The sequence below is a fragment of the Nicotiana attenuata genome, unplaced genomic scaffold (genome assembly GCF_001879085.1).
Source record: "Nicotiana attenuata strain UT unplaced genomic scaffold, NIATTr2, whole genome shotgun sequence".
In the NCBI taxonomy this organism is placed as follows: Eukaryota; Viridiplantae; Streptophyta; class Magnoliopsida; order Solanales; family Solanaceae; genus Nicotiana; species Nicotiana attenuata.
The window spans coordinates 3,984-29,626 of NW_017677347.1; the positions used below are offsets into that span (position 1 = coordinate 3,984).

General features: G+C 43.5%; 1 protein-coding gene across 1 annotated transcript; it reads left to right on the forward strand.

Moving 5' to 3' along the window:
• Positions 1–20,631: 20,631 nt before the first annotated feature.
• On the forward strand, positions 20,632–24,909 carry LOC109221379 (the record flags this gene model as incomplete). Its single annotated transcript, XM_019385862.1, has 3 exons — positions 20,632–21,153; positions 21,272–21,911; positions 24,741–24,909. Coding segments are annotated over exons 1-3 (1,331 nt in total), but the record flags the coding sequence as incomplete, so codon positions are not given.
• Between the last annotated feature and the right edge of the window lie 734 nt (positions 24,910–25,643).

The window sequence follows — 25,643 nt, forward strand, 5'->3', positions numbered from 1 at the left end:
AAACACAAGTAGTTTGAGGGTCTCCCTGAGGTCTGCATCAGACTAGCAGACTGTGGGAGGAAGGTTGATCACTGCTGTGCTAAACTCACAGCTTCATCATCATCTGTCTCATCATCATCATCATCACCACCAACGTCTGACATGAAGGAATACTCCTCGCTATCATCTTTAGCCTCCACTGGTATCTTCTTGCCCGACTGCCCCCATTTGAAGATGGTCTTTATGCCTCTGCACATCTTGATCATGAATTTGCCCTTCTTCTTGTTCTTCACCTTCTCCTTCTGGAAGTCTAACTGAAGATCTGCATGCGCCTTGACCAAGTTGCCATAGGCTGTCTCGAGTCTGCTAACTAATGCTGCTATCTTCTCCTGAGACTCTGCCTGACTTTTCTGTGCATCTAAGTATCTCCTCATGTCTTCCCTGGAGAAGTACTCGGGCCCAGGCTAGGAGGATGAGGGCCCACTAGGGAGCTGTGACACTAACTCCCGGATGGATACAAACTGGGAGTTTAGCACCCCAAATGGTCCCTCAGGTGCAGCTGCCTGTGAGGATGACTCTGGACCGGCAACAGTAGTGGTGACTTTCCTTTTCTTGCTTTTTATTGCACTACCCTCACCTGTTACTCTCAGTGGATGAAAGGGTTTATCGGCTGGAAACCAATGATTAGTGCTACGTACCTCAACCTCTGCCCTCATGCATAACTATGTGATCAGCGAAGGAAACATCAACCATGCATCATTGTCCAACAAATACTCTCTCAGCTCTCGCAGGATATAGTAACCAACATTCACGGGAATGCCGTCCAGAATGAATGCAATGATCAAGGCCCTGGTGTAGGAGACATCTGAAACATTCCCACAAGGTGACACCGTGTTGCAGATGATGTAGAGCCACATTTTTGCTTCAGCTGTAAAGTCAATTGACTTCAAACCCTTTCTCCTGTTTCCCCATTTTGCTCTCATGCTTGGAGGGTAGAGTTTAGAGACAAGCCATTCCCTATTGTCGCATTGATCCTTCTCTCGCACTGGCTCAAGTGAATAGTTAGGAATCACAAGTGTTCATTAATGTGCTCCATCCCAACCCTCACTATTTTTCCTCTAATGATGGGTTATGGGTCAGCGATGTTTGTGCGCTTAAGATTTGTGTAGAATTCGCGCACCCACTCCTCATTGGCTTTGCACGGAGTGGGAATGAAGCATGACCATCCGGAGGCTTGGAGACGGGTATAGAATTCTGGGAGCCGCTCGGCCAATTTCTCCTCGGCGATCCCTTTTTCAAGCACTATCTTTTTGGTGATGAGGTTGTCATAATATCTGCATGACAGTCAGTCGACATGAAGCGTGAGTTATCAAACGGTTCATCAGTCTCCTCCTCAATTTCATGATGTTGCAGAGCATTTTCGTTCATGTTTGGGTCCATTTTAGCTCAAAGTACCTTCACAAAATCAAAAAAATGTTAGTCGGGCAATAGAATCATGTTAAGCAATTTAAAACACTGCAATTAGGCTAAAGAATAAAGTTGAACGAGCCCGGGAAGCTTCAGTTGCAAAGCTACTGGAATTGCATATTCTGCCCAGTTTCCGCACCTGCGTATTTTTTAACGCTTACGAGACGCTGCTTATGCGGTAAAAGAACCGCATCTGCATAAAAGACCGCATCTCCGGCTTGCAAACCGCTTCTGCGTGCACGCATCTGCGAGAAGAATTCCGCAGATGCGGTTACACCAGATGACTGGTGCCCAGATTTTGCAGCCACTATTTTGTGCCATTCCAACATCCCAAACTCTTTAATTCAACTCCAAAAAATCTGAAACTTGGTAGATTAGTCAAAAATAATATACTAAGCTATTCTGAAAAAGAAAATTTCAAAAATGTCTACAATTTTTGAAAAACTATGGGTTGCCTCCCACCAAGTGCCGCATTTAACGTTGTGGCACGACGCAAATTAACTTTACCACTTTTCTCGCCACTCGGGCAATATGAATTGGGCACCCAACTTGGAATCAAGCTTGTGACCACGAGCGGTGGGGGGTGGTAAGTAGATGATCAAGCCAAGACTTAATTTCTTCATTTTGCACTTCTTGACTTTCATGTGAGGAATGTCATTTTGCCTTCTTGTTCCCTCAAATTGTAAAATGTATGGCCTTTGTCTGTCCCCCTCGCAATCCCTCATTGACTCGTGTAGTTCAATTCCCATATCACCACACAATTCCAATGTTGAAAAATGCTTGGAATGTGACATCAAACCTCCAAATTGCAATTCTTTTCGGATTTTGACATCCTCTTTTTCCCCCGAACTAGAGTCAACCTCAACCAAATTTTCATTCACACCGGTTGACTCTAATTCCATATTTTTCTTGGCATCACTAACACTCATGGAGTCGGTTGGCGGATGTTCAATTCTTGATTCCTCAAAGTAGAGCTCACTTTTTTCCTCGTAGTCGGACTCTTCTTGACTTCTTTCCACACTCTCAAGTTGGTGGGCATAGTGAGCCTCAACCAATATTTTCATTTGACTTTCCAAAGTGCTAATATTATCATCATTTTGAGTCAAGACTTGCTTCAAGTCCTCGAGTGCAAAGTTTTGCTTCTCCTCATTTGCAAGAATGGTCTCCAACATGAGCATCATCTTCTCATTTTGAGCATTTTGGTTTTGATCAAGTGCCAAGGAAGGGTTTTCGGCTTCAACCTCCAAGTTAGATTCTTGGCTATCATTAACTTCCAAGGCTTTTTGGACCTCTAAAGCTTCAAGCATTTCTTCCATATGCAGGTTCAACTTTTCAAGTGCCAAGTCATTTTGGAGACTATTTTCCAAAAGCTCCTCCAAGGCATTTTGTTCTACGTTTCCTCCTTCAATTAGGCATTGTAACATGAGGTTGAACTCTCCATTTTGACCATGCTCAATTTCTTCCACCTCCATATCCCTATCATTTTCATCACAAAAAGTATAATCATCATAGTGGGGGTTTGGGAAAGGGAAGGACAAATAATCACAATCATCCCAATGACCATTTTGATGACCACACTTATCACAAATACTCCACTCATGGGTTTGATATTGTGCGCACAATCCACCCCCGGGAGAATTTAAATAATTTTGCCACGAGTGTGGTCCTCCACAATAAGGACAAGGGTCATCAAAGTATGAACCACTACCATCCGACCAATTTTCATTATATGATGCCATTTTTCAAAAATAAAAAATAAACAAGAAACAAACAAGAAAAATAGACCAAGGTAAGAAAAATTAATTACACAAATATTCACAAGTTTGGACCAAAGCACTTACGCTTATTTCTCAAACAACCTAAATTACGCCAAATTGTTCCCCAACAACGGCGCCAATTTTGATGACGTCCAAATCCACTACTAAAAAGTAAATGGACACGGTCACATGCAATATAATTTATCCAACTATGAGTCGGGGTCGAATCCCACAGAGAACAATAAGTAGACGATTAGGAATGTAAGAGGATTATCACTTGTTATGCAATGCCAAACACTTAGAGTTTGTTTTGAGAAAATATTTATACCTAAATGCAGAAATGTAAACTAACCTAGAAAGCAAGTAAAATGATCAATGGCTACAAGTATGGATGCATTGGGAATTACACTCAAGTACCGATCCAATGTATTTTACGATTTTACAAATATGAGCGAGTTTATGTTAATTATCCACGCGCAATAATTCTATATTAGCTTCTTCCAAAGACTAACAAGACTTCCCAATTGAGTTATCCCTAAAACAATTAAGAAATTAAGCACACCCGATTATGGCTACAAGTAGTTCAATCCTATCCCTAGGTAGAATCTATAAAATGAGGGTTAAAGCCTCAAGTTCTTGTTAATTAATCTTTCCCAACCCCAATTAATCTTTCCCAAAATTAATTCGGAGTTAATGGGCGAGTCCTAGGGTTAGCTAATCCCTTTGGAAACATTAAAGAACAGGAATAAATAAAGTAACAATAACTCACTTCATAAAAGATAAAAAATCATTCAATACATAAGCACAACAAGGTTTTAATCCACACTTTAAATATGATTATTTTCCTAAACAAGATTCAAGTGTTGAAATAAACACTACACACTTAGATATTCAATACGAAGCAAGAAAATGAAGAAATGAACATAAATGGGTAAGAAATTCTTCACCAAAAGCTTCAAATCTTCAAGACCAAAGTGTGTGTGCAAACCCTAGCTTCCAACCTTGTTCTATCTAGTCTTAGTGACTGAAAATAAGACTAAGATGTATTCCCAATAGGTTTGGACTTGTATTTGTGGATTTGGAATTGAGAAAATGTGAAATGTCAATCCAGCCCAGTTCTGATGCCCGTTGACCGCACCTGCGGAAAAATCTTCGTAGGTGCGGCTCCGCATAAGCGGATACCCTAACGTAGATGCAAAAAATTGAATGAACTTCTGGCACCGCAGATGCGCAACCGCAGATGCGGTAATATACACGCAGATGCGGTTTCTGGCAAAGTAACCCATCTTCGCAGATACAGGCCAATTCAGGCAGAAGCGGGGTCGCTTCTACGACCAATCTTCTGCAGATGCGGAATCACAGGAGAGTTTTGCATGGTTTTCCCCCTTTTTTGCTCAATTCCACTCCAATTGAATTCAAATCATTTCATGGCATCATTTACCTGAAAATCTAACAATACACACCATAAACGACCTCATATTATAGTTAAAGGACATAAAAACTAAAGAAAAGAGGCTAGAATGAGTGGTAATATTACCACTCATCACCAGCTACTGTTCAGTCAGGCGGAGGCCAGGCAGTCAGTGCTCCAGCTAGGTTTAATGCTTTTCCGGTCAGACCAGATGTAGTGGCCTCAGATACATGATCACAAGTATTATTTCTGTCTGCGGCGGGGATACTTCGGTATTATTTGATCCAGGGTCTACCTATTCATATGTATCATCTCTATTTTCTCATTTCCTGGATATTCCTAGTAAATCCATGGGTACTCTTGTTTATGTGTCCACTCCTGTGGGCTATTCTGTTATTGTGGATCAGATTTATTGGTCCTGTGTGGTCACATTATGTGGTTAAGAGACTAGAGCGGATCTTTTGTTGCTTGATATGACCGACTTTGAGGTCATCCTAGCATGGACTGGCTATCCCCATATCACGCCATCCTTGATTGCCATACAAAGACTGTTACCTTAGCAATGCCAGAGTTGCCTAGATTGGAGTGGAAGGGTTCGTCTGTCAGTACATCCAGTCAGGTTATCTCCTTTCTGAAGGCTCGACATATGTTCGAGAAGGGTTGTTTGGCTTATCTAGCTTATGTTCGGGATACTACTGCAGAGACTCCGGTGATTGATTCGGTACCAATAGTCCGGGAGTTCGCCAATGTCTTTCCTTCTGACCTTTTAGGCATGCCACCGGATCGTGATATCGACTTTTATATTGACTTGGCTCCAGGTACCCAGCCTATATCTATCCCACCGTACCGTATGGCTCCGAAAGAGTTGAAGGAGTAACTTGAGGAGTTTCTAGCAAAGGGGTTCATCAGACCAAGTGTATCACCTTGGGGTGCACTAGTGTTATTTGTGAAGAAGAAAGATGGGACTATGCAGATATGCATTGATTACCGCCTGTTGAACAAAGTTACAACTAAGAACAAGTACCTGTTGCCGCGTATTGATAATTTGTTTGACCAGTTGTAGGGTCCTAGGGTGTTCTCTAAGATCGACTTGAGATCAGGGTATCCTTAATTGAAGATTCGGGGCTCGGATGTTCCGAAGACTGCTTTCCGTACTAGATATGGCCATTATGAGTTTCTAGTGATGTCCTTCGGCTTGACTAACGCCCAACGACGTTTATGGATCTAATGAACAGTGTTTTTAGGCCTTGTATTGAATCATTTGCCGTTGTATTCATTGATGACATTTTGATCTACTCGCATAGTATGGAGGAGCACGAGCAGCATTTGAGAGTGGTCCTTCAGACCTTGCGGGAACAGAAGTTATATGCTGAGTTCTCCAAGTGTGAGTTTTGGCTAAATTCTGTGGCATTCTTGGGGCATGTTGTATCAGGCGAGAGTATTAAGGTGGATCCCAAGAAGATTGATGCAGTTTAGAGTTGGTCTCGTCCCACTTCGGCGATTGAGATTAGGAGTTTCTTGGGGTTAGCAGGTTATTATCGCCGGTTTGTGAAGGGCTTCTCCTCCTCTGCAACACCTTTTACTAGATTGACCCAGAAGGGTGATCCGTTCCGTTGGACTGATGATTGTGAGGCGAGCTTTCAGAAGCTCAAGATAGCTTTGACTACAGCACCTGTTCAAGTGTTGCCTTCCGGTTTGGGGATGTATACGGTGTATTGTGACGCTTCACGTGTTGGCTTGGGTTGTGTACTGATGCAGGAGGGGTGAGTTATTGCATATACTTCACGTCAGCTGAAGATTCATGAGAAGAATTACCATGTGCACGATCTAGAGTTTGCCGCGATTGTTCATAATCATAAGATCTGGAGGCATTATCTTTATAGGGTGTCCTGTGAGGTTTACACTGATCATTGCAACTTGCAGCATTTGTTCAAGCAAAGGGATCTCAATTTAGGGCAGCACAGATGGCTTGAGTTACTGAAGGATTATGACATCACCATTCTTTATCATCCAGGCAAGGCGAATGTAGTTGCGGATGCCTTGAGCAGAAAGGCAGAGAGCATGGGTAGCTTGGCATTCATTTCAGCAGAGGAGAGGCCACTAGCTTTTGACATTCAGTCCTTGGCTAACAGACTTGTGAGGTGGGACATTTTAGAGCTCAACCGAGTTCTTGTATGCATTGTTGCCCAATCTTCACTATTGGAGCAGATTAAGGCTCGATAGTTTGATGATCCGCATTTGATGGTTCTTAGAGAGACGGTACTACAGGGTGGTGCTAAGGAGGTTTCTAAATGGCGATGATGGTGTTCTGCGACTCCAAGACCGTCTATGTATTCCTAATGTCTATGGCCTGATGGAGAAGATTCTAGAGGAGGCACACAGTTCTTGGTATTCCATTCATCCAGGTGCTACGAAGATGTATCGCGACCTGAGACAACATTATTGGTGGCGGTGGATGAAGAAAGACATAGTTGAGAATGTAGCTAGGTGCCTAAATTGCCAGCAGGTTAAGTATGAGCACTAGAGGCCATGTTGCTTACTCCAGTAGATGACTATACCGGAGTGGAAATGGGAGCGCATAACTATGGACTTCAAAATTGGGTTGCCGCGGAACTTGCGGAAGTTTGATGCAGTTTGGGTCATTGTCGACAGGTTGACCAAGTCGGCACATTATATTCTAGTTGTGACTACGTATAATTCAGAGAGGTTGGCCCATATTTATGTTCGGGAGAAGTTTGGTTGCATGGTGTGCCTGTTTCCGTCATATTAGATAGAGGCCCCCAATTTACTTTGCATTTCTGGAGAGCCGTGCAGAGTGAGTTGGGGACCCGTGTAGAGCTCAGTACCGTATTCCATCAACTGGCCGACGGGCATTTAGAGCGGACTATTCAGATCTTAGAGGACATGCTCAGAGCATGTATGATTGACTTTGGAGTGGGATTGATTCTTACCTTTGGTCGAGTTTGCTGACAACAACAGTTTTCAGTCCAGCATCAAGATGGCTCCATTTGAGGCTTTATATTGGTCGGCGATGTCGTTCTCCCATCGGGTGGTTTGAGCCCGGCGAGGCTAAGTTATATGGTACTGATTTGGTGAAGATTTCCTTGGAAAAGGTAAAGTTTATTCAGGAGCGACTTCGCACAGCAGAGTCCAGACAAAAGAGTTATGCGGATCAGAAGGCGCGTGATTTATCATTTATGGTGGGCGAGAAGGTTCTCCTGAAAGTCTCGCCGATGAAGGGGGTCATGAGATTCGGGAAGAAGGGCAAGTTGAGCCCAAGGTTTATAGGTCCATTTAAGGTGTTGAGATGAGTTGGGGAGGTTGCTTATGAGCTTGCTTTACTCCCCAGCCTATCGGGAGTTCATCCTATTTTTAACGTGTTTATGCTCCGGAGGTATCACGCCGACTTGTCACATGTGTTAGACTTCAGCACTATTCAGTTAGATGAGAGCCCGGGTTATGAGGAGGAGCCAGTTGCCATTGTTGCTAGACAGGTTCTCCAGTAGAGATCCAAGAGGATTTCCGCGGTAAAGGTTCAGTGGAGGGGCCAACCAATTGAGGAGGCGACCTGAGAGTCCGAGGAGGACATGCGGAGCAAATATCCACACTTATTTAGCACTCCAGGCATGATTCTAAACCCGTCCGAGGACGGACGTTTGTTTGAGAGGTGGAGAATGTAACGACCCGACCGGTTGTTTTGCTTTATAGAACCCCGTTCCCTTAAATAAGACGTCTCGTACGTGCTTTTACTATTTTATGACTTGCGGGGATGGTTAGTTCGGGATTTGGAAGGGTTCGGGTTGGAATCAGAACACTTGGTTCCTTAAGGTTGGCTAAAAAGGCCAAGTTTGTCTTCGGTCAAAATTTCGGGCAAACAACCTGGGAATCAGGATTTCATGGTTCCAATAGGTTCGTATGATGATATCGGACTTGGGCGTATGTTCGGATCGGGCTTTGGATGACCTGGGAGCGTTTTGGCGCCTAATAGTGGAAGTTGGTTCTTTAAAAATTTTAGAAGTTATTTAAATTTTGTTTGGAGCGGGTTTTGGTGATATCGAGGTCCAAATAGGATTCCGAGACCGGAATAGTTCCGTAATATCATTTACGACTTGCACACAAAATTTGGAGTCATTCCGAGTAGTTTAAGTACGTTTCGGCGCATTGAGAGTAAATTGATGAACTTAAAGTTCATAGTTTTGATTCAATTGGTTTGGGGTGTGATTCATAATTTTAGTGTTGGTTGGTGCGTTTCGAGAGTTCAGGCGAGTCCATTTTATGATTTCAAAATTGTGAGTTAAATACATAGTTTAAGGGTAGATTATAACATGTAAATTAGTGAAAATCGTAGGTTTAAGTGAAAATCTAGGTTTTTGATAAAAATGAGATTTAACCATGAAATTTGTTATGGAATTTAGTAAAAATCATATATTTGAGTTCATAAGGTTATGGTAACAACTTTCTTCAAAAAAATTCGGAATCCGGGCACGGGGGCCCGAGGGTGAATTTTAGGAATTTTGCTAATATGCTTGGGAAATCACTTTGAAAGTTAGGATATGAACTTTTAAGCATGTATTAATTGTTTTATATAACATTTGACTAGTTTCGAGTCGTTTGGCGCCAAATTGAGGGTTTGGGCACATTCTTGGACCGGAAAGTAGGTCTTTAGACGAGGTAAGTATCTTTTCTAACCTTGTAAGAGGGAATTAACCCCATAGGTGAACATAACTAATATGTGCTTCTATTTGTGGGGGTTACGTACACACGAAGTGACGAGAGTCCGTACGTAGCTACTATTCATACTTATATCCGGGTAGTTTTAGGCTTACACCATGCTTTATGGACCTCGTTACTTGATTATGTTTGTTAATTGTCTCAAATACAGCTGGGTTTGAGGATTTATAGATTTTAAAATTTTCAAGTTGAATTTCTTTATTTTGAAAAGAATTGAGGGATGTTATGATTAACTTGAGAAATTTATATTTAACCACGTCGCAAGTATATTCCGCGAGCGGGGTGAATTTTCCACTACTCTCATGGGACCGGGTCGTTCGCCTCGGCAGGTCAATAGATGCATCTATGATTCGTGTCGTTCCACCCTCGGCGGTGCACACAGTTAGTTATATGTATATTTAGATCGGGCTGTACATCCTCGGCATAATTCGTGCTTGATACTAATATTTGGAAGTGCCTTGGTAGTTGATATTTATCTATTGGCTTGAGAAATTAAATGTTTAAGTGAGGGAAAAGATTTGATTCTTACCAGTGTTGAAAAGATTGTTTATTTGTTTCTTACTCTGAGTTTTATTGTCATTTAATTCTATCATGTTTAATTAGAATTTCCTATTATTATATTGTTGGCTCATAGTAAGTGTCGAAGTCGACCCCTTGTTACTGCTTCTTCAAAGTTAGACTAGATACTTACTTGGTATATGTTGTTCATGTACTCACGCTTTACTTCTGCACTTAAATATGCAGGATCCGAGGCAGGTGCATCTAGATATCAGTCCGGCGCGCACACTCGACTACCACTTATGGCTTCACGGTGAGTTGCCTTCTGAGCCCGATCTGCAACAGTCGGAGTCTTTCTTTTGATTGTATTTTCTGTCTGTTTCTCTTCGGACAGTAGACTAGTATTTTTTTGTATATTCTACTAGATGATCATACACTTGTGACACCAGGTCTTGGCACACACTAGTAGACTTGTGGTTTTGTTTTTTATTCAATGATTATGATTGCACTCAGTTGCTATCGCTTTATCTATTTTAAATCAATTATTTCCTAAATCTTTCAATTTAAGGAAAGTTTATTACTTAGAAAACTTTGTTAAAAAGAAGAAATCACATGGCTAGTTCACAGTTGGATTGCCTAGCGGTGACTTTAGGTGCCATCACCAGCTATTATAGAATTGGGTCGTGACAACATAGTATAATTGCACTTGGTTCACGTAGGTCTCACAAGTTATGGGCAGGCCTAATAGAGTCTTGCGGATCGGGCGTAAACATGCGTACTTACCTTCGAGAGGCTATAGGGTGTTAGGAAACTACTCTTTGTTCATCTCATATCGTGCAGTTGATGGTATACTAAGTTCTTTCTCTTATTCTCTCACAAATAGTGAGAACACGCACGACAGACGTTCCAGACCCGGGAGGGGCCGCTCCCCCTGTTGCTAGAGGCTGAGGTAGAGGCTGGGGAAGGGCACCAGCCCGAGGTAGGGGACGAGGACATCCCAAAGTTGCCCCAGTTTTACCACCAGCAGATCCAGTAGAGTATCCCATTGTTGAGGATCAGGGCGAGGTGTCCTCAGCAGAGCTAGCCCCGGTAGATTTTATGTCAGCACCGGGCTTTCAAGAGGTCATGGGCCGTATGCTGCGGTTCATGGATACTATGACCAGGCCGGTTTATTTCCAGCAGACCCATCCACATCTCAAGCGGTAGGGGGAGCACATACCTCTACTACTCAGGCTCCTGAGCATGCAGCTGCCGTATATCAGACCACGGGTACATTACCCATAGGCGGGGCCCAACCAGTGGCAACAGCTACACCTGAGCCTAGACCAATTGCGACCGGCGAGCCGCAGAAGCTACTGGATAGATGGACTAGGCTTTACCCTTCTGTCTTCGGGGGTGAGCGGCATGAGGATCCCCAGGACTTCATTGATAGGTGTAGGGATAGACTGCACAACATGAGTATATTGGACTCCCACGGAGTTGATTTCACTACCTTTCAGCTGGAGGGCAGGGCCCATAGATGGTGGAAGTCCTATCTTCTTGGCAGACCAGTAGGTTCTCCTCCCATGACTTGGGACCAGTTTACACAATTTTCTTGGATAGGTATATCCCACCCTCCTAGAGGGAAGAGTTGCGGTGTCAGTTCGAGCATCTCGAGCAGGGTCAGATGCCAGTGATCGATTATGAGCGAGATTCTCTAAGTTGTCTCGCCATGCACTTATGACACTTCCTACTGACGTAGAGAGAGTGCGGGGGTTTGTTGTAGGGTTGCACTCCGGTATTCAGGCTAGTATGGTCTGGGAGGTTGAGATGGGGACTTCTTATCAGCTAGTAGTGGAGATTGCTCACAGGATTGAGGGCTACCGTCAGAGGGGTAGAGAGCAGATGCAGCGGGATAAGAGGTCCCATTTTTCTAGAGAGTTTGAGGTGCCCCCGCTGAGGGTAGAGGTCAGTTTGGGAGGGGTCAGCCTAGCAGGCCCACATATCCAGCACGACCACCTCCTCGGGGTGCTCCAACGCGACCTTATTTTAGTGCCATGCCAGAGAGTTCTTACCACCCACCACCTACTCAGGGTTCCTCCAGTGAGTACTCAGGTCATCAAGGTTCCTCCAGTGCCTATTTCAGTGCCATGCCAGAGAGTTCATACCACCCACCGGCTATCCAGGGTTCTTCTAGTGGGTATTCGGGCCATTCGGGTTAGACTTCAGGGAAGTAGTCTATGGTGCTAAGAGGTTGTTACGAGTGTGGGGATCCGGGTCACATAAAAAGATTCTGTCCTAGACTTCGAGGTAAGGTAGTGCACCAGGGTCATCAGCCCATGATTACAGCACCAGCTGTCTGACCGCCTAGAGGTGGAGGGCAGGCGGGTAGGGGCCATCCTAGAGGTGGAGGTCAGCCAACTACTTTTTAGTCAGGCAGAGATCAACCAGTCGGTGCTCCAGCTAGGATCTATGCTTTTCCGGCCAGACAAGATATAGTGGCCTCAGATACCGTGATCATATGTATTATTTTTGTCTGCGGTAGGGTTGCTTTGGTGTTATTTGATCCAGGGTCTACCTATTCATATGTATCATCTCTGTTTGCTCATTTCCTGGATATTCATTGTGAGCCCTTGGGTACTCCTGTTTATGTGTCAACTCATGTGGGTGATTCTGTTGTTGTGGATCGAATCTATCGGTTCTGTGTGGTCACATTTTGTGGTTAAGAGACTAGAGCGGATCTTCTGTTATTTGGCTTGTCTAGCTTATGTTCGGGATACTACCGCAGAGACTCCGGCGATTGATTTGGTACCAGTAGTCTGGGAGTTCGCCAATGTATTTCCTTCTGACCTTCCAAGCATGCCACCAGATCGTGATATCGGTTTCTGCATTAACTTGGCTCCAGGTACCCAGCCTATATCTATCCCACCGTACCGTATGGATCCGAAGAGTTAAGGTGTTGAAGGAGCAACTTGAGGAGTTGCTAGCAAAGGGTTTCGTCAGACCAAGTGTATCACCTTGGGGTGCACCAGTGTTATTTGTGAAGAACAAAGATGGGGCTATGCGGATGTGCGTTGATTACCGCAAGTTGAATAACGTTACCATAAAGAACAAGTTCCCGTTGCCGCGTATTGATGATTTGTTTGACCAGTTGCAGGTTCTAGGTGTTCTCTAAGATCGACTTGAGATCAGGTACCATCAGTTGAAGATTCGGGACTTGGATGTTCTGAAGAATGCTTTCCGTACTAGATATGGACACTATGAGTTTCTAGTGATGTCCTTTGGCTTGACTAACGCCCCAGCGACGGTTATGGATTTGATGGATAGGTTGTTCAGGCCTTATATTGATTCGTTTGTTATTGTCTTCATTGATGACATTTTGATTTACTTGCGTAGTATGGAAGAGCACGAGCAACATTTGAGAGTGGTGCTTCAGACCTTGCGGGAACAGAAGCTATATGCTAAGTTCTCCAAGTGTGTGTTTTGGCTAAATTCTGTGGCATTCTTGGGGCATGTTGTATCAGGCGAGGGTATTAAGGTGGATCCCAAGAAGATTGAGGCAGTTCAGAGTTGGCCTCGTCCCACTTCGGCGACTGAGATCAGGAGTTTCTTGGAGTTAGCAGGTTATTATCGCTGGTTTGTGCAGGGCTTCTCATCTATTGCAATACCTTTGACTAGATTGACCCAGAAAGGTGCTCCGTTCCGTTGGACCGATGATTGTGAGGAGAGCTTTCAGAAGCTCAAGACAGGTTTGACTACATCACTAGTTCTTGTGTTGGCTTCTGGTTCGGGGATGTATACGGTGTATTGTGACGCTTCACGCTTTGTCTTGGGTTGTGTACTGATGCAGGAGGGGCGAGTTATCGCATATGCTTCACGTCAGCTGAAGATTCATGAGACGAATTACCCCGTGCACGATCTAGAGTTAGCCGCAATTGTTCATGCTCTTAAGATCTGGAGGCATTATCTTTATGGGGTGTCGTGTGAGGTTCACACTGATCATCGCAGCTTGCAGCATTTGTTCAAGCAAAGGGATCTCAATTTAAGGCTGCCCAGATGGCTTGAGTTACTGAAGGATTATGACATCACTATTCTTTATCATCTAGGCAAGGTGAATGTAGTCGCGGATGCCTTGAGCAAAAAGGCAAAGAGTATGGTTAGCTTGACATTCATTTCAGTAGAGGAGAGGCCACTAGCTTTGGACATTTTGTCCTTGGCTAATAGACTTGTGAGGTTTGACATTTCAGAGCCTAGCCGAGTTCTTCCATACATTGTTGCCCAGTCTTCACTATTGGAGTAGATCAAGGCTCGACAGTTTGATGATCCGCATTAGATGGTTCTTAGAGAGACGGTACTACAGGGTAGTGCCAAGGAGGTTTCTATCAGTGAGGATGGTGTTCTACGACTCCAGGGTCGTCTATGTGTTCCTAATGTCTATGGCCTGAGGGAAAGGATCCTTGAGGAGGCACACAGTTCTCGGTATTCCATTCATCCAGGTGATACGAAGATATATCGCGACCTAAGACAACATTATTGGTGGAGGCGGATGAAGAAAGACATAGTTAAGTATGTATCTAGGTGCCTAAATTTCCAGCAGGTTAAGTATGAGCACCAGAGGACAGGTGGCCTACTCCAGTAGATGACTATACCAGAGTGGAAATGGGAACACATTACTATGGACTTCGTAGTTGGGTTGTCGCGGACCTTGCGAAAGGTTGATGCAGTTTGGGTCATTGTCGACAGGTTGACCAAGTCGGCATACTTCATTCCAGTTGTGACTACGTATAATTCAAAGAGGTTGGCCCTGATTTATATTCAGGATATAGTTCGGTTGCATGGTGTGCCTGTTTCCATCATATGAGATAGAGGCCCCCAGTTTACTTCGCATTTCTGGAGAGCCGTACAGAGTGATTTGGGGACCCGTGTAAAGCTCAGCACCGCATTCCATCCATAGACTGACGGTCAGTCGGAGCGGATAGTTCAAATCTTGGGGGACATGCTCAGAGCAAGTGCGATTGACTTTGGAGGGCTGTGGGATCGATTCTTACCTTTGGCCGAGTTTGCTTACAACAAAAGTTATCAGTCCAACTTTGAGATAGATCCATTTGAGGCTTTATATGGTCAGCGATGTTGTTCTCCCATCGAGTGGTTTGATCCTGGCGATGCTAAGTTATATGGTACTGATTTGGTGAAGGATGCCTTAAAAAAGGTAAAGTTGATTCAGGAGCGACTTCGCACAACACAGTCCAGACAGAAGAGTTACGCAGATCAGAAGGCGCGTGATTTATCATTTATGGTGGGCGAGAAGGTTCTCTTGAAAGTCTCGCCGATGAAGGGGGTCATGAGATTCGGGAAGAAGGGCAAGTTGAGCCCAAGGTTTATAGGCCCATTTGAGGTTTTGAGACGAGTTGGGGAGGTTGTTTATGAGCTTGCTTTACCCCCCAGCCTATCGGGAGTTCGTCTGGTTTTTCACGTGTCTATGCTTCGAAGGTATCACGCCGACTTGTCACATGTGTTAGACTTCAGCACTATTCAGTTTGATGAGAGCCTGGGTTATGAGGAGGAGCCAGTTGTCATTGTTGCTAGACGGGTTCGCCAGTTGAGATCCAAGAGGATTTCCGCGGTAAAGGTTTAGTGGAGGGGCCAACTAGTCGAGAAGGCGACCTGGGAATCCGAGGAGGACATGCGGAGAAAATATCCACACTTATTCAGCACTCCAGGTATGATTCTAAACCCATTCGAGGATAAACATTTGTTTAAGAGGTGGAGAATGTAACGATCCGACCGGTCGTTTTGCTTTCTAGAACCCTGTTCCCCAAAATAAGACCTCCCGTACGTGCTTTTAATTTTTTATGACTTTCGGGGATGGTTAGATCGGGATTTGGAAGGGTTCGGGTTGGAATCGGAACACTTGGTTCCTTAAGGTTGGCTAAAAAGGCCAAGTTTGACTTCGGTCTACATTTCGAGCAAACGACCTCGGAATCAGTATTTGACGGTTCCAATGGGTTCGTATGATAATTTCGGACTGGGATTATGTTCGGATCGGGTTTTGGATGACCCGGGAGCGTTTTGGCTCCTAATAGTGGAAGTTGGTTCTTAGAAGGTTTTAGAAGTTCTTTAAATTTGATTTGGAGCGGATTTTGGTGATATCAAGATCCAAATGTGATTCAGAGACCGGGAATAGTTCCGTAATGTCATTTAAGACTTGCACGCAAAATTTGGTGTCATTCCAAGTAGTTTAAGTACGTTTCGACAAGCCAAAAAAACGCTCTCTTCTCTCTCCTCTCTCTTGCGATCAACTGCATGTCGGTGACTGCCCTTCATGGCCTCCACGGCCGGCGGCCAGCCTCTTCCTGAGATTGGTCCGTCGTCTCCCTCCCCCCTCAGCCATTTCCAACCTCTACAAACCCTAATCCACCTAAAACCTATGCGAATTTATTAAACCCTACTGTCATAAATACGCCCATGCAAACCCTAGCTACGTTACCATTGAAACCAGTTGAGTTCCTTCATGGAGAACCAATTGTGAAGTGGAAGAAACAAGAAGTGAAGCAATCCATCGTACAACAAGGGCTTCAACTTGTAGTTCTTGGGAAATTTTCATATGAAAAGCCTGTTATTGGTGAATTACGTAATGTGATTCCAATTTAATGTGAGATTAAGGGTCATTGTTCAGTTGGCTTGATTGAAGACAATCATGTGTTAATTAGGCTGTTTTTATTGGAGGATTATGTTCATCTTCTCTCAAAGCCAGCTTTTTATTTAAAGGCTCAATCAGACATGTGGCAGATGCATTGTACAAAATGGAATCCATGGTGGACACCTGATGAAGAGACTCCAATTGCCATAGCGTGGATTAGTTTTCCAAAACTTCCTCCAAATTTCTTTGGTAAGAAATGTGTATTTTCATTAGCTCGTGCAGTTGGTAATCCATTACATGTAGACCTACCAACTCAAAATGGGACTAGACCTAGTTGTGCTAAGGTAAAGGTGGAAGTGAATTTGCTAGGTAATTTCCCTAAACGTATTAAGATTGTTGAAGAAGCTGATGGATCTGGGCCAGAAGAGTTCAAATGGATTAGGATTAAGTATGATTATATGCCTAAATATTGCAAGCCTTGCAAGAAACAAGGGCACAGTGAGGCAAAATGTTGGGTAATTCATCCTGAGTTACACAAGAGATTTGACGAAGATGTTGAGGATCAAGGCAAGGAGAAGACAGTTGTGGTGATTACTGAAGCAATTGGTACAACTGCAAATTCAACAATGGTTCTATCAAGTGGAAAGGTGGTTAGTAAGCCTGCTACTAATCATGCCAAGTAGGAATGGATACAGGGAAGGAAGAATAAATACCAACGGGATAATAGGGGTCACATTGTTGATAATAAACAAAGTACGGAAGCTGATAAGGGTAATGGGAAGGCCAAACTTGAGGAGGTAGCAACCAAGAACAAGTTTAATGCATTAGAGGTTGAGGAAGTTCATCAACCTATTCTACAAATTACTGAAGGCAAAGGTGAGGATCATAGCAATGGTAAGGAGAAGGAACATGGGGAAAATCAATCAAAGAAGGGCTATGAGAAGGAAAAAGAAGGCACTACCGGAGCTTCAAGCCCTAATCCTACTAATACTAAACCAGCGGGAGAAAGTAATCAACAAGAACTTAAGCGTGTGAAGAAGGAAGCAGCGAAGAAAGTGTTGGAAGATCAGCATAATGGGAACTTAGCTAAGGCTAATCCTATTGTTCCTAGTGATCAAAGTACTGACGGAAAGGCTAATAAGGAATCCACAATCGACTGGGTTCATAAAAGGTTTGGAACTAGCAAAGAGGAGCTAAGGTAACTCAATGTGACTACAAACCAATCATGTCAAGGTATGTCGTCACAAACATTTGTAGATTCTGGACAGCTTGAGAACCTTGATGAGATAAACTCAACAAAGGCTGTAGGGAGTGATGCAATTGAGGTAGAGGATGATCAAATAGGAACGACCAAGACAACATGAGACAAAGTGAGGGACAACAGCCCACCTGGCGATAGGCTGGCGATGCCAGGCCTAAAGCCAGGTACCCCAGGCGTTAGGCTGGTGACGCCAGGCCTGGTGCTAGGGTCACCTGATGAAGCAACGATAGTTAATCCTTTCACTAGTGCAACTGGCAAGATTTTGGCATATGTAGATGGTGTTCCGGTGTATGCACTGGAGAACAAACTTGATGATAATGTGAAGGTTAGAGATGATACAGTAGGATCGGAGAATAACAGTGAAAAGAATGATGAGCACGCAATTGTTCCAAGAGCATCTGGGGAAATAGAGGAAGTGCCTATGGAATATGGAACTGATCAAATTATGCAGCTGCAGCTTAATGTTCCACTGAAGACTCCACTACAACATCTACATGATTTAGTTACACACAATGTGGCACCAATTGATGAAAACTTAATGAAACAAAATCCTATGGAGGATGAGGGAGATGATGAATCAACAGAAGAAAATTTCAAACAGGTGGCTAAGGATGGGGATCTATGACCTACAGCTAGTGCTAAAGGAGGCAAGAAAACAAAGAAGAATCAGAATAAAGAGTCACAACAACCTTTAAGAATTATGCCAGGAGGGCACCTTCTCTATCTAAATGATGATCAAGACATTAATTTGGAACATAAGGTCTGTGAATACACAGCAGGCCTTTCCTAGGGTGATCAACATGAATAGGGAGCATAACTTTTGTGTAGTTGCATTGATGGAACCTTTTCAAAAGAAGAGATTCATTGATAGATATAGAAGAAGGTTGAATATGGAGACGGCTTATGCAAATATTAATGGGCAAATATGATTGTTCTTTGATGCAGTGGTGGAATGGGAATTAGTGGAGGATACTGAGCAACAGGTGACTATGAGAGTGCTTCACCATGACCTAGGGTAGCACATGATGATGACATTTGTTTATGCAAAATGCTCAGCAATTGAGAGGTTGGAATTGTGGGATCACTTGTATTACTTAGCAAGTGATATGAAATTGCCATGGTTGGTAGGAGGGGATTTCAATGTGATATTACATGAAGATGAGAAAATAAGAGGACTACCGGTACACCCGCCTGAATATGAGGATTTTGCATTTTGTGTAAATTCTTGTGGTTTGTTCGAGCAAGGATACAAAGGAAGTCCATTTACATGGTGGAATGGGAGATCTAATGCTGCGTGTATATTCAAAAGATTGGATAGGATATTTGTGAATTTTCCATTTCAGAACATGTTGCCATCTATTAAAGTTGAACATTTAATCAGAACTGGATCAGATCATGCACCATTGTTAATGACATGTGGGGAGCAGACCACCAATTTTGTCAAGCCTTTCAGGTTCTTGAACTTTTGGACTAAACATACTACATTTATGGATGTGGTGAGGCAGAATTGAGAAGCTGATTTCATAGGGGATCCATTTTTTGATGTTCAAGCAGAAGCTCAAGAGGGTGAAGGCAGCACTATCAAAATGGAGTAGGGAAACATTTGGTGATATCTTCAAGCAATTGGCTATTTTGGAGGACATTGTTAGGGTAAAAGAGATGTTGTTTGAAGAAGAGCCTTCAATTGAAAACAGGATTGTGCTTCAAAAGACACAATCTGAATTAAAGAAATACTTGAGTATTGAGGAGCAGTATTGGAAGCAAAAAGTCGAGATGACTTGGTTTGCTGAAGGAGATGGGAATACAAGTTTCTTTCACAATCATGTCAATGGCAAAAGAAAGAAATTACAACTGAAGAGGATCAAAAGTGGAAGTGGGGTATGGATTGAAGACCATGAGCAATTGGCTACAGCTGCAGTGGACTTTTATCAAGATAGTTCACAAATAAAGGTGATGCATCTGACTTTTCCTTGCTCAATAATGTACCTTCAATGGTCACTATGGAACAGAATTTGGAACTTAGTAGATTGCCAATAATTGAAGAGGTAAGGACAACAGTTTTTGAGCTTAATGGGGAGAGTGCTAGTGGTCCAGATGGATTCACTGGCCTATTTTATCAAACATGTTGGGATGTTATTGGTGCTGATATACACAACATGGTGCTACACTTCTATGGAGGAGCTGCACTGCCTAAATCCATCACTCACACCAATCTAGTGTTGTTGCCTAAGAAACCTAGAGTTGAGACCTTTTCTGACTTAAGACCTATTAGCTTGAGCAACTTCATTAATAAGGTCTTGTTTAGAGTGTTACATGATAGATTGGAATTTTTTTGCCTTCTCTAATATCTCCTAATCAATCCGGATTTGTGAAGGGTAGGAGTATATCTGAGAACATCTTATTGACTCAAGAAATTATCACTGACATAAGGTTAAGGGGAAAGCCAGCTAATGTGGTGATTAACCTTGATATTGCTAAGGCTTATGATAGGGTTTCATGGAAGTACTTATTGCATGTACTAAGGAAGATGGGATTTTCTGAGCACTTCATCAACATGGTGTAGAACTTGATGTCAAATAAGTAGTATTCAGTATTGGTGAATGGGCAGTCATCAGGGTTCTTTAAGTCTACAAGGGGTGTGAAGCAAGGGGATCCTCTATCACCAGCATTGTTCATTCTGTCAGCTGAGGTACTTTCCAGATCTTTGAATAAGCTATTTGAAGATAGGTCATTTGTGGGATTTAGAATGCCTACGTGGTCTGATCCTTTAAACCACTTGGCATATGCTGATGATACTATAATCTTTGCTTCTGCTCATCCTCCATCCTTGAGCAAGATTATGGCAGCGTTGGGGAACTATGAGAAGATATCAGGCTAGATGATCAACAAAGATAAGAGTTCATACTACATGTATTCCAGTATTTCTAATGGATTGTGTCAGGCGGTTGGAGCTATTACAGGATTTGCAAAAGGTAAATTTCCTTTCACATATCTAGGGTGTCCTGTTTTCTACACTAGAAGGAGGAAGGAATATTATGAAGATCTTATCAAGAAAGTAAAGGCTAAATTGCATTCATGGAAAGAAAAGTTGTTGTCATTTGGAGGAAAGGCAACACTCATTACTAGTGTGTTGCAAAGTATGCCAGTCCACATGTTATCAGTCCTACATCCTCCAAAAAATGTCCTGGAGCATCTTCTTAAGATTTTTGCTAGATTCTTTTGGAGCACAAAGGAAGAAGGGAGAAGCAGACATTGGGCCTCATGGCAAAATCTTTGCCTTCCTAAAGAGGAAGGAGGTCTAGGTTTTAGGTCCTTACATGATGTGTCGAGGGCATTGTTTGCTAAACTATGGTGGAGGTTTAGGACCACAATATCTTTGTGGTCTAATTTCATGTGGAATAAGTATTGCAAGAAGGAGATACCAACAGTGGTGCAGTTTAGAAGCGGGTCTAATGTTTGGAGAAAATGCTGAATGCTAGGGAAGAAGTAGAACATGAGATCCTATGGAATTGAAGAGTGGAACAACTAATATTTGGCATGAAAACTAGACTAGATTGGGTGAACTTTATCATGTATTACCTGAGGACTTTCCAATCAATGAAGATCTTCAGGACGTGGCAAAATTACGGCAAGGTGAAACATGGGATGATCAGCTGCTAGATCAAACCTTCAATGAGGAAATTGAAGAACATATAAGGCTAAATGTACATTATGAAGGCAGTGAGGGATACTGGGATAGGCCATACTGGATGCCAACTCCTTCAAGCAAGTTCAGTGTTAGCAGTGCTTGGCAAATATTAAGGCATAGAGCTGATCCTAATCAGGAATTCAAGTTAATGTGGATTAAAGGCTTACTATTTAAGATATCCTTCTTCTTGTGGAGATTGTGGAGGAAGAAAATAGCCACTGATGACATATGGAGGAGGCAAGGGCAAATGGTGATGTCTAGGTGTTGGTGTTGTCAGCAGCCCCAGGAGGAATCTATTGAGCATATATTTATCACAAGTTCTACTGCCTCTAAAGTATGGAACTTGTTCATGGGGGTTGCTGGAATTACTGTGCCACTGATTCAATTGAAGCAGGTTATAATGTATTGGCGGTATGCTCAATGTTGTCCAAAGCTAAAGCCATTGTTTCAAGCAGTACCGGCTATCAACACTTGGGAACTTTGGAAGAGAAGAAATGCAGGTAAACATAGGGGTTCTGTGAGGCCCCGTAAAATTTTTGGCTCAAAACCTAGTATCTTGTGGTGTCAACTCCGAATATGTGTTAGGAATGCGTAGAATTCTTCGCGGCTCGCAAGCTTGCCGCGGTTCGGACCCTTGCTATTGATCTAAGCTTGAAAAAAATCAAATGAATCAATTTCCCAGAAAAATGCCATCATGCGGTCAAGAATGCGGTCGCAGATCTGGTATGCGGACCGCATTCCTACCGCATAGTGAAGCTATGGTTTGGTTAAACTTGAGGTCAAGATGCGGTCCAAAATGCAACCGCATAATTGATATGCGGACCGCATTTCTACCGCAGAGTGGAACAGAAGAGTTGTCAAAATTAATGTTGAAAATGCGGTCTATTATGCGATCGCATAGCCAATATGCGGACCGCATAATCGTCGCATAAGTCCTCAAGGATTTGTGAAGGTCAGTTCTGCGGTGCACAATGCGACCGCATAACAGGAATGCGGACCACATTCCTGTCGCAGACCCAAACAGAATCATCGGAGTTTTGGGGGCAATTCTGCGGTCCAATTTGCGGACCGCATTTCAGTTTTGCGATCGCAGAATGCGACCGCAGATCTTGCTCGGGCTTCTATTTTCTAAACTTTATACCCGACCCCCTTTTTAATAAAGCACCCCCAGCCCCTCATTTTTAACGACCTTCTGCACAAAATAAGAGAGAGGAAGAGAGGGTCTTGAGAGAGAAAGTCATCTTCTCCAAAATTTGATTCTTCAAAACCATCCGGGCCGGGAAATTTCAAGCTTATCTTCATCCCCCTTTTCTTGCAGGTAACATCCCTAACCTTTTTCACTAAAATTCTGGTTTAAACTAGGGGGGGGGGGAGTCTCATGCATTGGTCTTTGAAAATAGTGGTTGAACTCATACATGCATGTCATTCTATAACCTAAAACCTAGTGAGAGCAATTGGGTAGGAGTAAAAGATGGATCAAAGATGGGTTGATGCCCTAAATAAGTTTAAGTAGAAATTGTGAACTTCTTTTCTAAGTCATACGCGTTAACTTGTGCACTAGATTGACATTGCTAGACCATTTGGTGAATTGGAAATAGAAGTTAAAACAGAACTCGGCTCCAGGTATATATGGCTAACTTTGAACATGTAAAGTCGCCTTGTTTGGGTGTTTGAGTGCTTGGTATGTGATTTCTACGTGATTTGTTTGTGAAATTCGTGTGATGGGTATGGTTGGGTGATTGTGGTTGTGCCTTCGCTATATTGATGTAAGTAATTAGAAATAAACCAAGTTTACGATTGTGAATGTGCTATGTGGTAAGAACTGTGAAACAAGTAATGGAAGGAAATGGGAATTGCTGTGATCGGAATAACCATGGTAGTAACATATTTGGCTTGTTGTGGGTAATTATTGTGGTGACTTAAATTGCATATGAGTCGTTGAATATGATGAAATGGTATTTGATGGCTATGGAAGTTCATGTAAATTGTTGTTGTTGTTCCTTGAGGGTCATTGTTGTTGTTTCTTGAGGATTGTTGTTGTTATTCTTTGTGAATTGTTGTTGTTGTTGTGTTGTTTCTGAATTGTGATTGTTCGGTGGGATCGGGTTGCGCGCCGCAACACGAAGAAATAAGGCGTGGGTTGTGGTGATAAGGGTGGCCGAGGTAATAAGGGTGGCCGAGGTAATAAGGTTGGAAAGCGATCGAAATCGCTATTGAAATGAACTATGAACAAATTGTGAAATTATTGATGTGGAAATGTGGAAGGGGAAAGGAGAGATTGTAAACTTGTTGAATTGCTCTTTCTTCGTGGATTTGATTGTTATTTCCATTACAATTACATGCTTGTTTATGGAGGAGAGATTATATACCTGGTGGCTTAATTGTTCCCTCCTTGTGGACTTGATTGTCACTTTTATTACTGCTACTTACTTGCTTATGGTTCGAGTTTACTTGGAGCAAAGTTTGTTCATACATACCAGTACAATTCAAATGTACTGACGTCCCTTTTGCCGGGGGCGCTACATTCGTGTTATGATTGTAGGTGGATCCGTAGCAGGTACTCCAGTCCACCGATCGTAGCTCCCCTTTGTCATCCATCAGCTTTTTGGTGAGCCCCTTTCCTCTCGGGGCCCTGCGTGGCTCAGGCCACATTGTTTTCCAGAGTTTTAGTTGATTTTGTGTAAGGTATAGCCGGAGCCTTGTTACAGGCAAATACTGTATTATCCTATTGTACTATTAGAGGCTCCGTAGACAGTAGATGTGGGTTAGAAACTTGTGTAGATCCGTGTTTTCATACATTGGTAACGAGTTGGTGATTTCATTACTATTATGTAAGTATGTATGTGTTTTGTAAATTAAAAAGTGTTCTTAATTAATTATTTGGCAAATTCTTGGAATAATTGAGTAAGGAAAACGTGGGGTAACATGTGGGTTAGGAAAGGCATCCAGGTTCGCTTGGCTGGGGCTACCCGGTCAGGCACCGGTCATTTCCCTCGAATTTGGGGTGTCACAAACTTGGTATCAGAGCCTAAGGTTTTAAGGAGTCCTAGGATGTCCCGGAGCCGTGTCTAGTAGAGCCCTACTTATCGGTGTGAAGTCGACCACATCTATAAGTGGGGGGCTACATGGACATTTAGGAAATTTCCCACTTCCTTGTTATTCTGTATCGTGCGGTGAAGTGAAATGTGAAAGTATCTATATCTAACTCGTGCGTTGTTCCGAACTTTTTCAGTAATAGCACCTAAGAAGAGAGCTAGACTCGGCCTTGGGGCCAATGCCACCCCGAGTGAGGCATGTACCTGATACCGTGGGTGAGAGTGACTCCCCAGCCTTGAACCTACCTGGCCCGTCTATCCCAGACCAGCATGTTCCTGGTCCTGTAGCGGCAGAGGATGCCACCATCCCTCCCGCCGATATTCCTGAATCTGGCACCATTCCAGCTCCTGGTCCCGAGGTTTCTGATGTGGACCTTAGGGGAGCCATCCGCATGTTAACCCAGTTAGTGGCCGCTCAGGCCAGAGATCTCAGGATGCCCCTACATCCTCTAGCGGACAGGGAGATTCTACCAGCTCCAGAGTTAACCAGTTTTTGCGGTTGGCCCCTCCAGAGTTCTCAGGCACAGACCCAGAGGCCGATCCGCAGGAATTTCTTGATGAAATGTATAAGACCCTCCGGGTGATGAAAGCTTCAGAGACAGAGGGAGTTGAATTGGCATCATACAGGTTGAGGGGAGCAGCGTATTCATGGTTTGAGATGTGGGAGGACTCCCGTGGGGAGGGAGGACCTCCGGCCAGATGGGATGAGTTTGTAGATGCGTTTATGGACCAGTTCTTGCCTGTTGAGACAATAGCAACCCATGCCACGGAGTTTGAGACCCTCAAGCAGGGTAGTATGAGTGTTTGGGAGTACCACATGGAGTTCGTGAGATTGTCCAAGTATGCTCCACAGTTAGTGTCGACCATGGCAGCTAGAGTTCGGCGATTTGTTCAGGGCCTTAGTCCCTTGGTAGTAAATGAGGCTGCTACAGCGGCCTTACACTCGGATATGAACTATGGAAAGATTGTGGGATTCGCTCAGGCCACAGAGGCTAGGAAGTTGAAGATTCGGGCGGAAAGGGAGAATAGCAACAGGGCCCGATCAGCAGGTCACTCAAGGAGATCAGCTCAGGGGAGAGGGTCGTCAGGGCCGTCTCAGTCATATGCTCAGTCCTCAGCGAGCGCACCATCATCTCT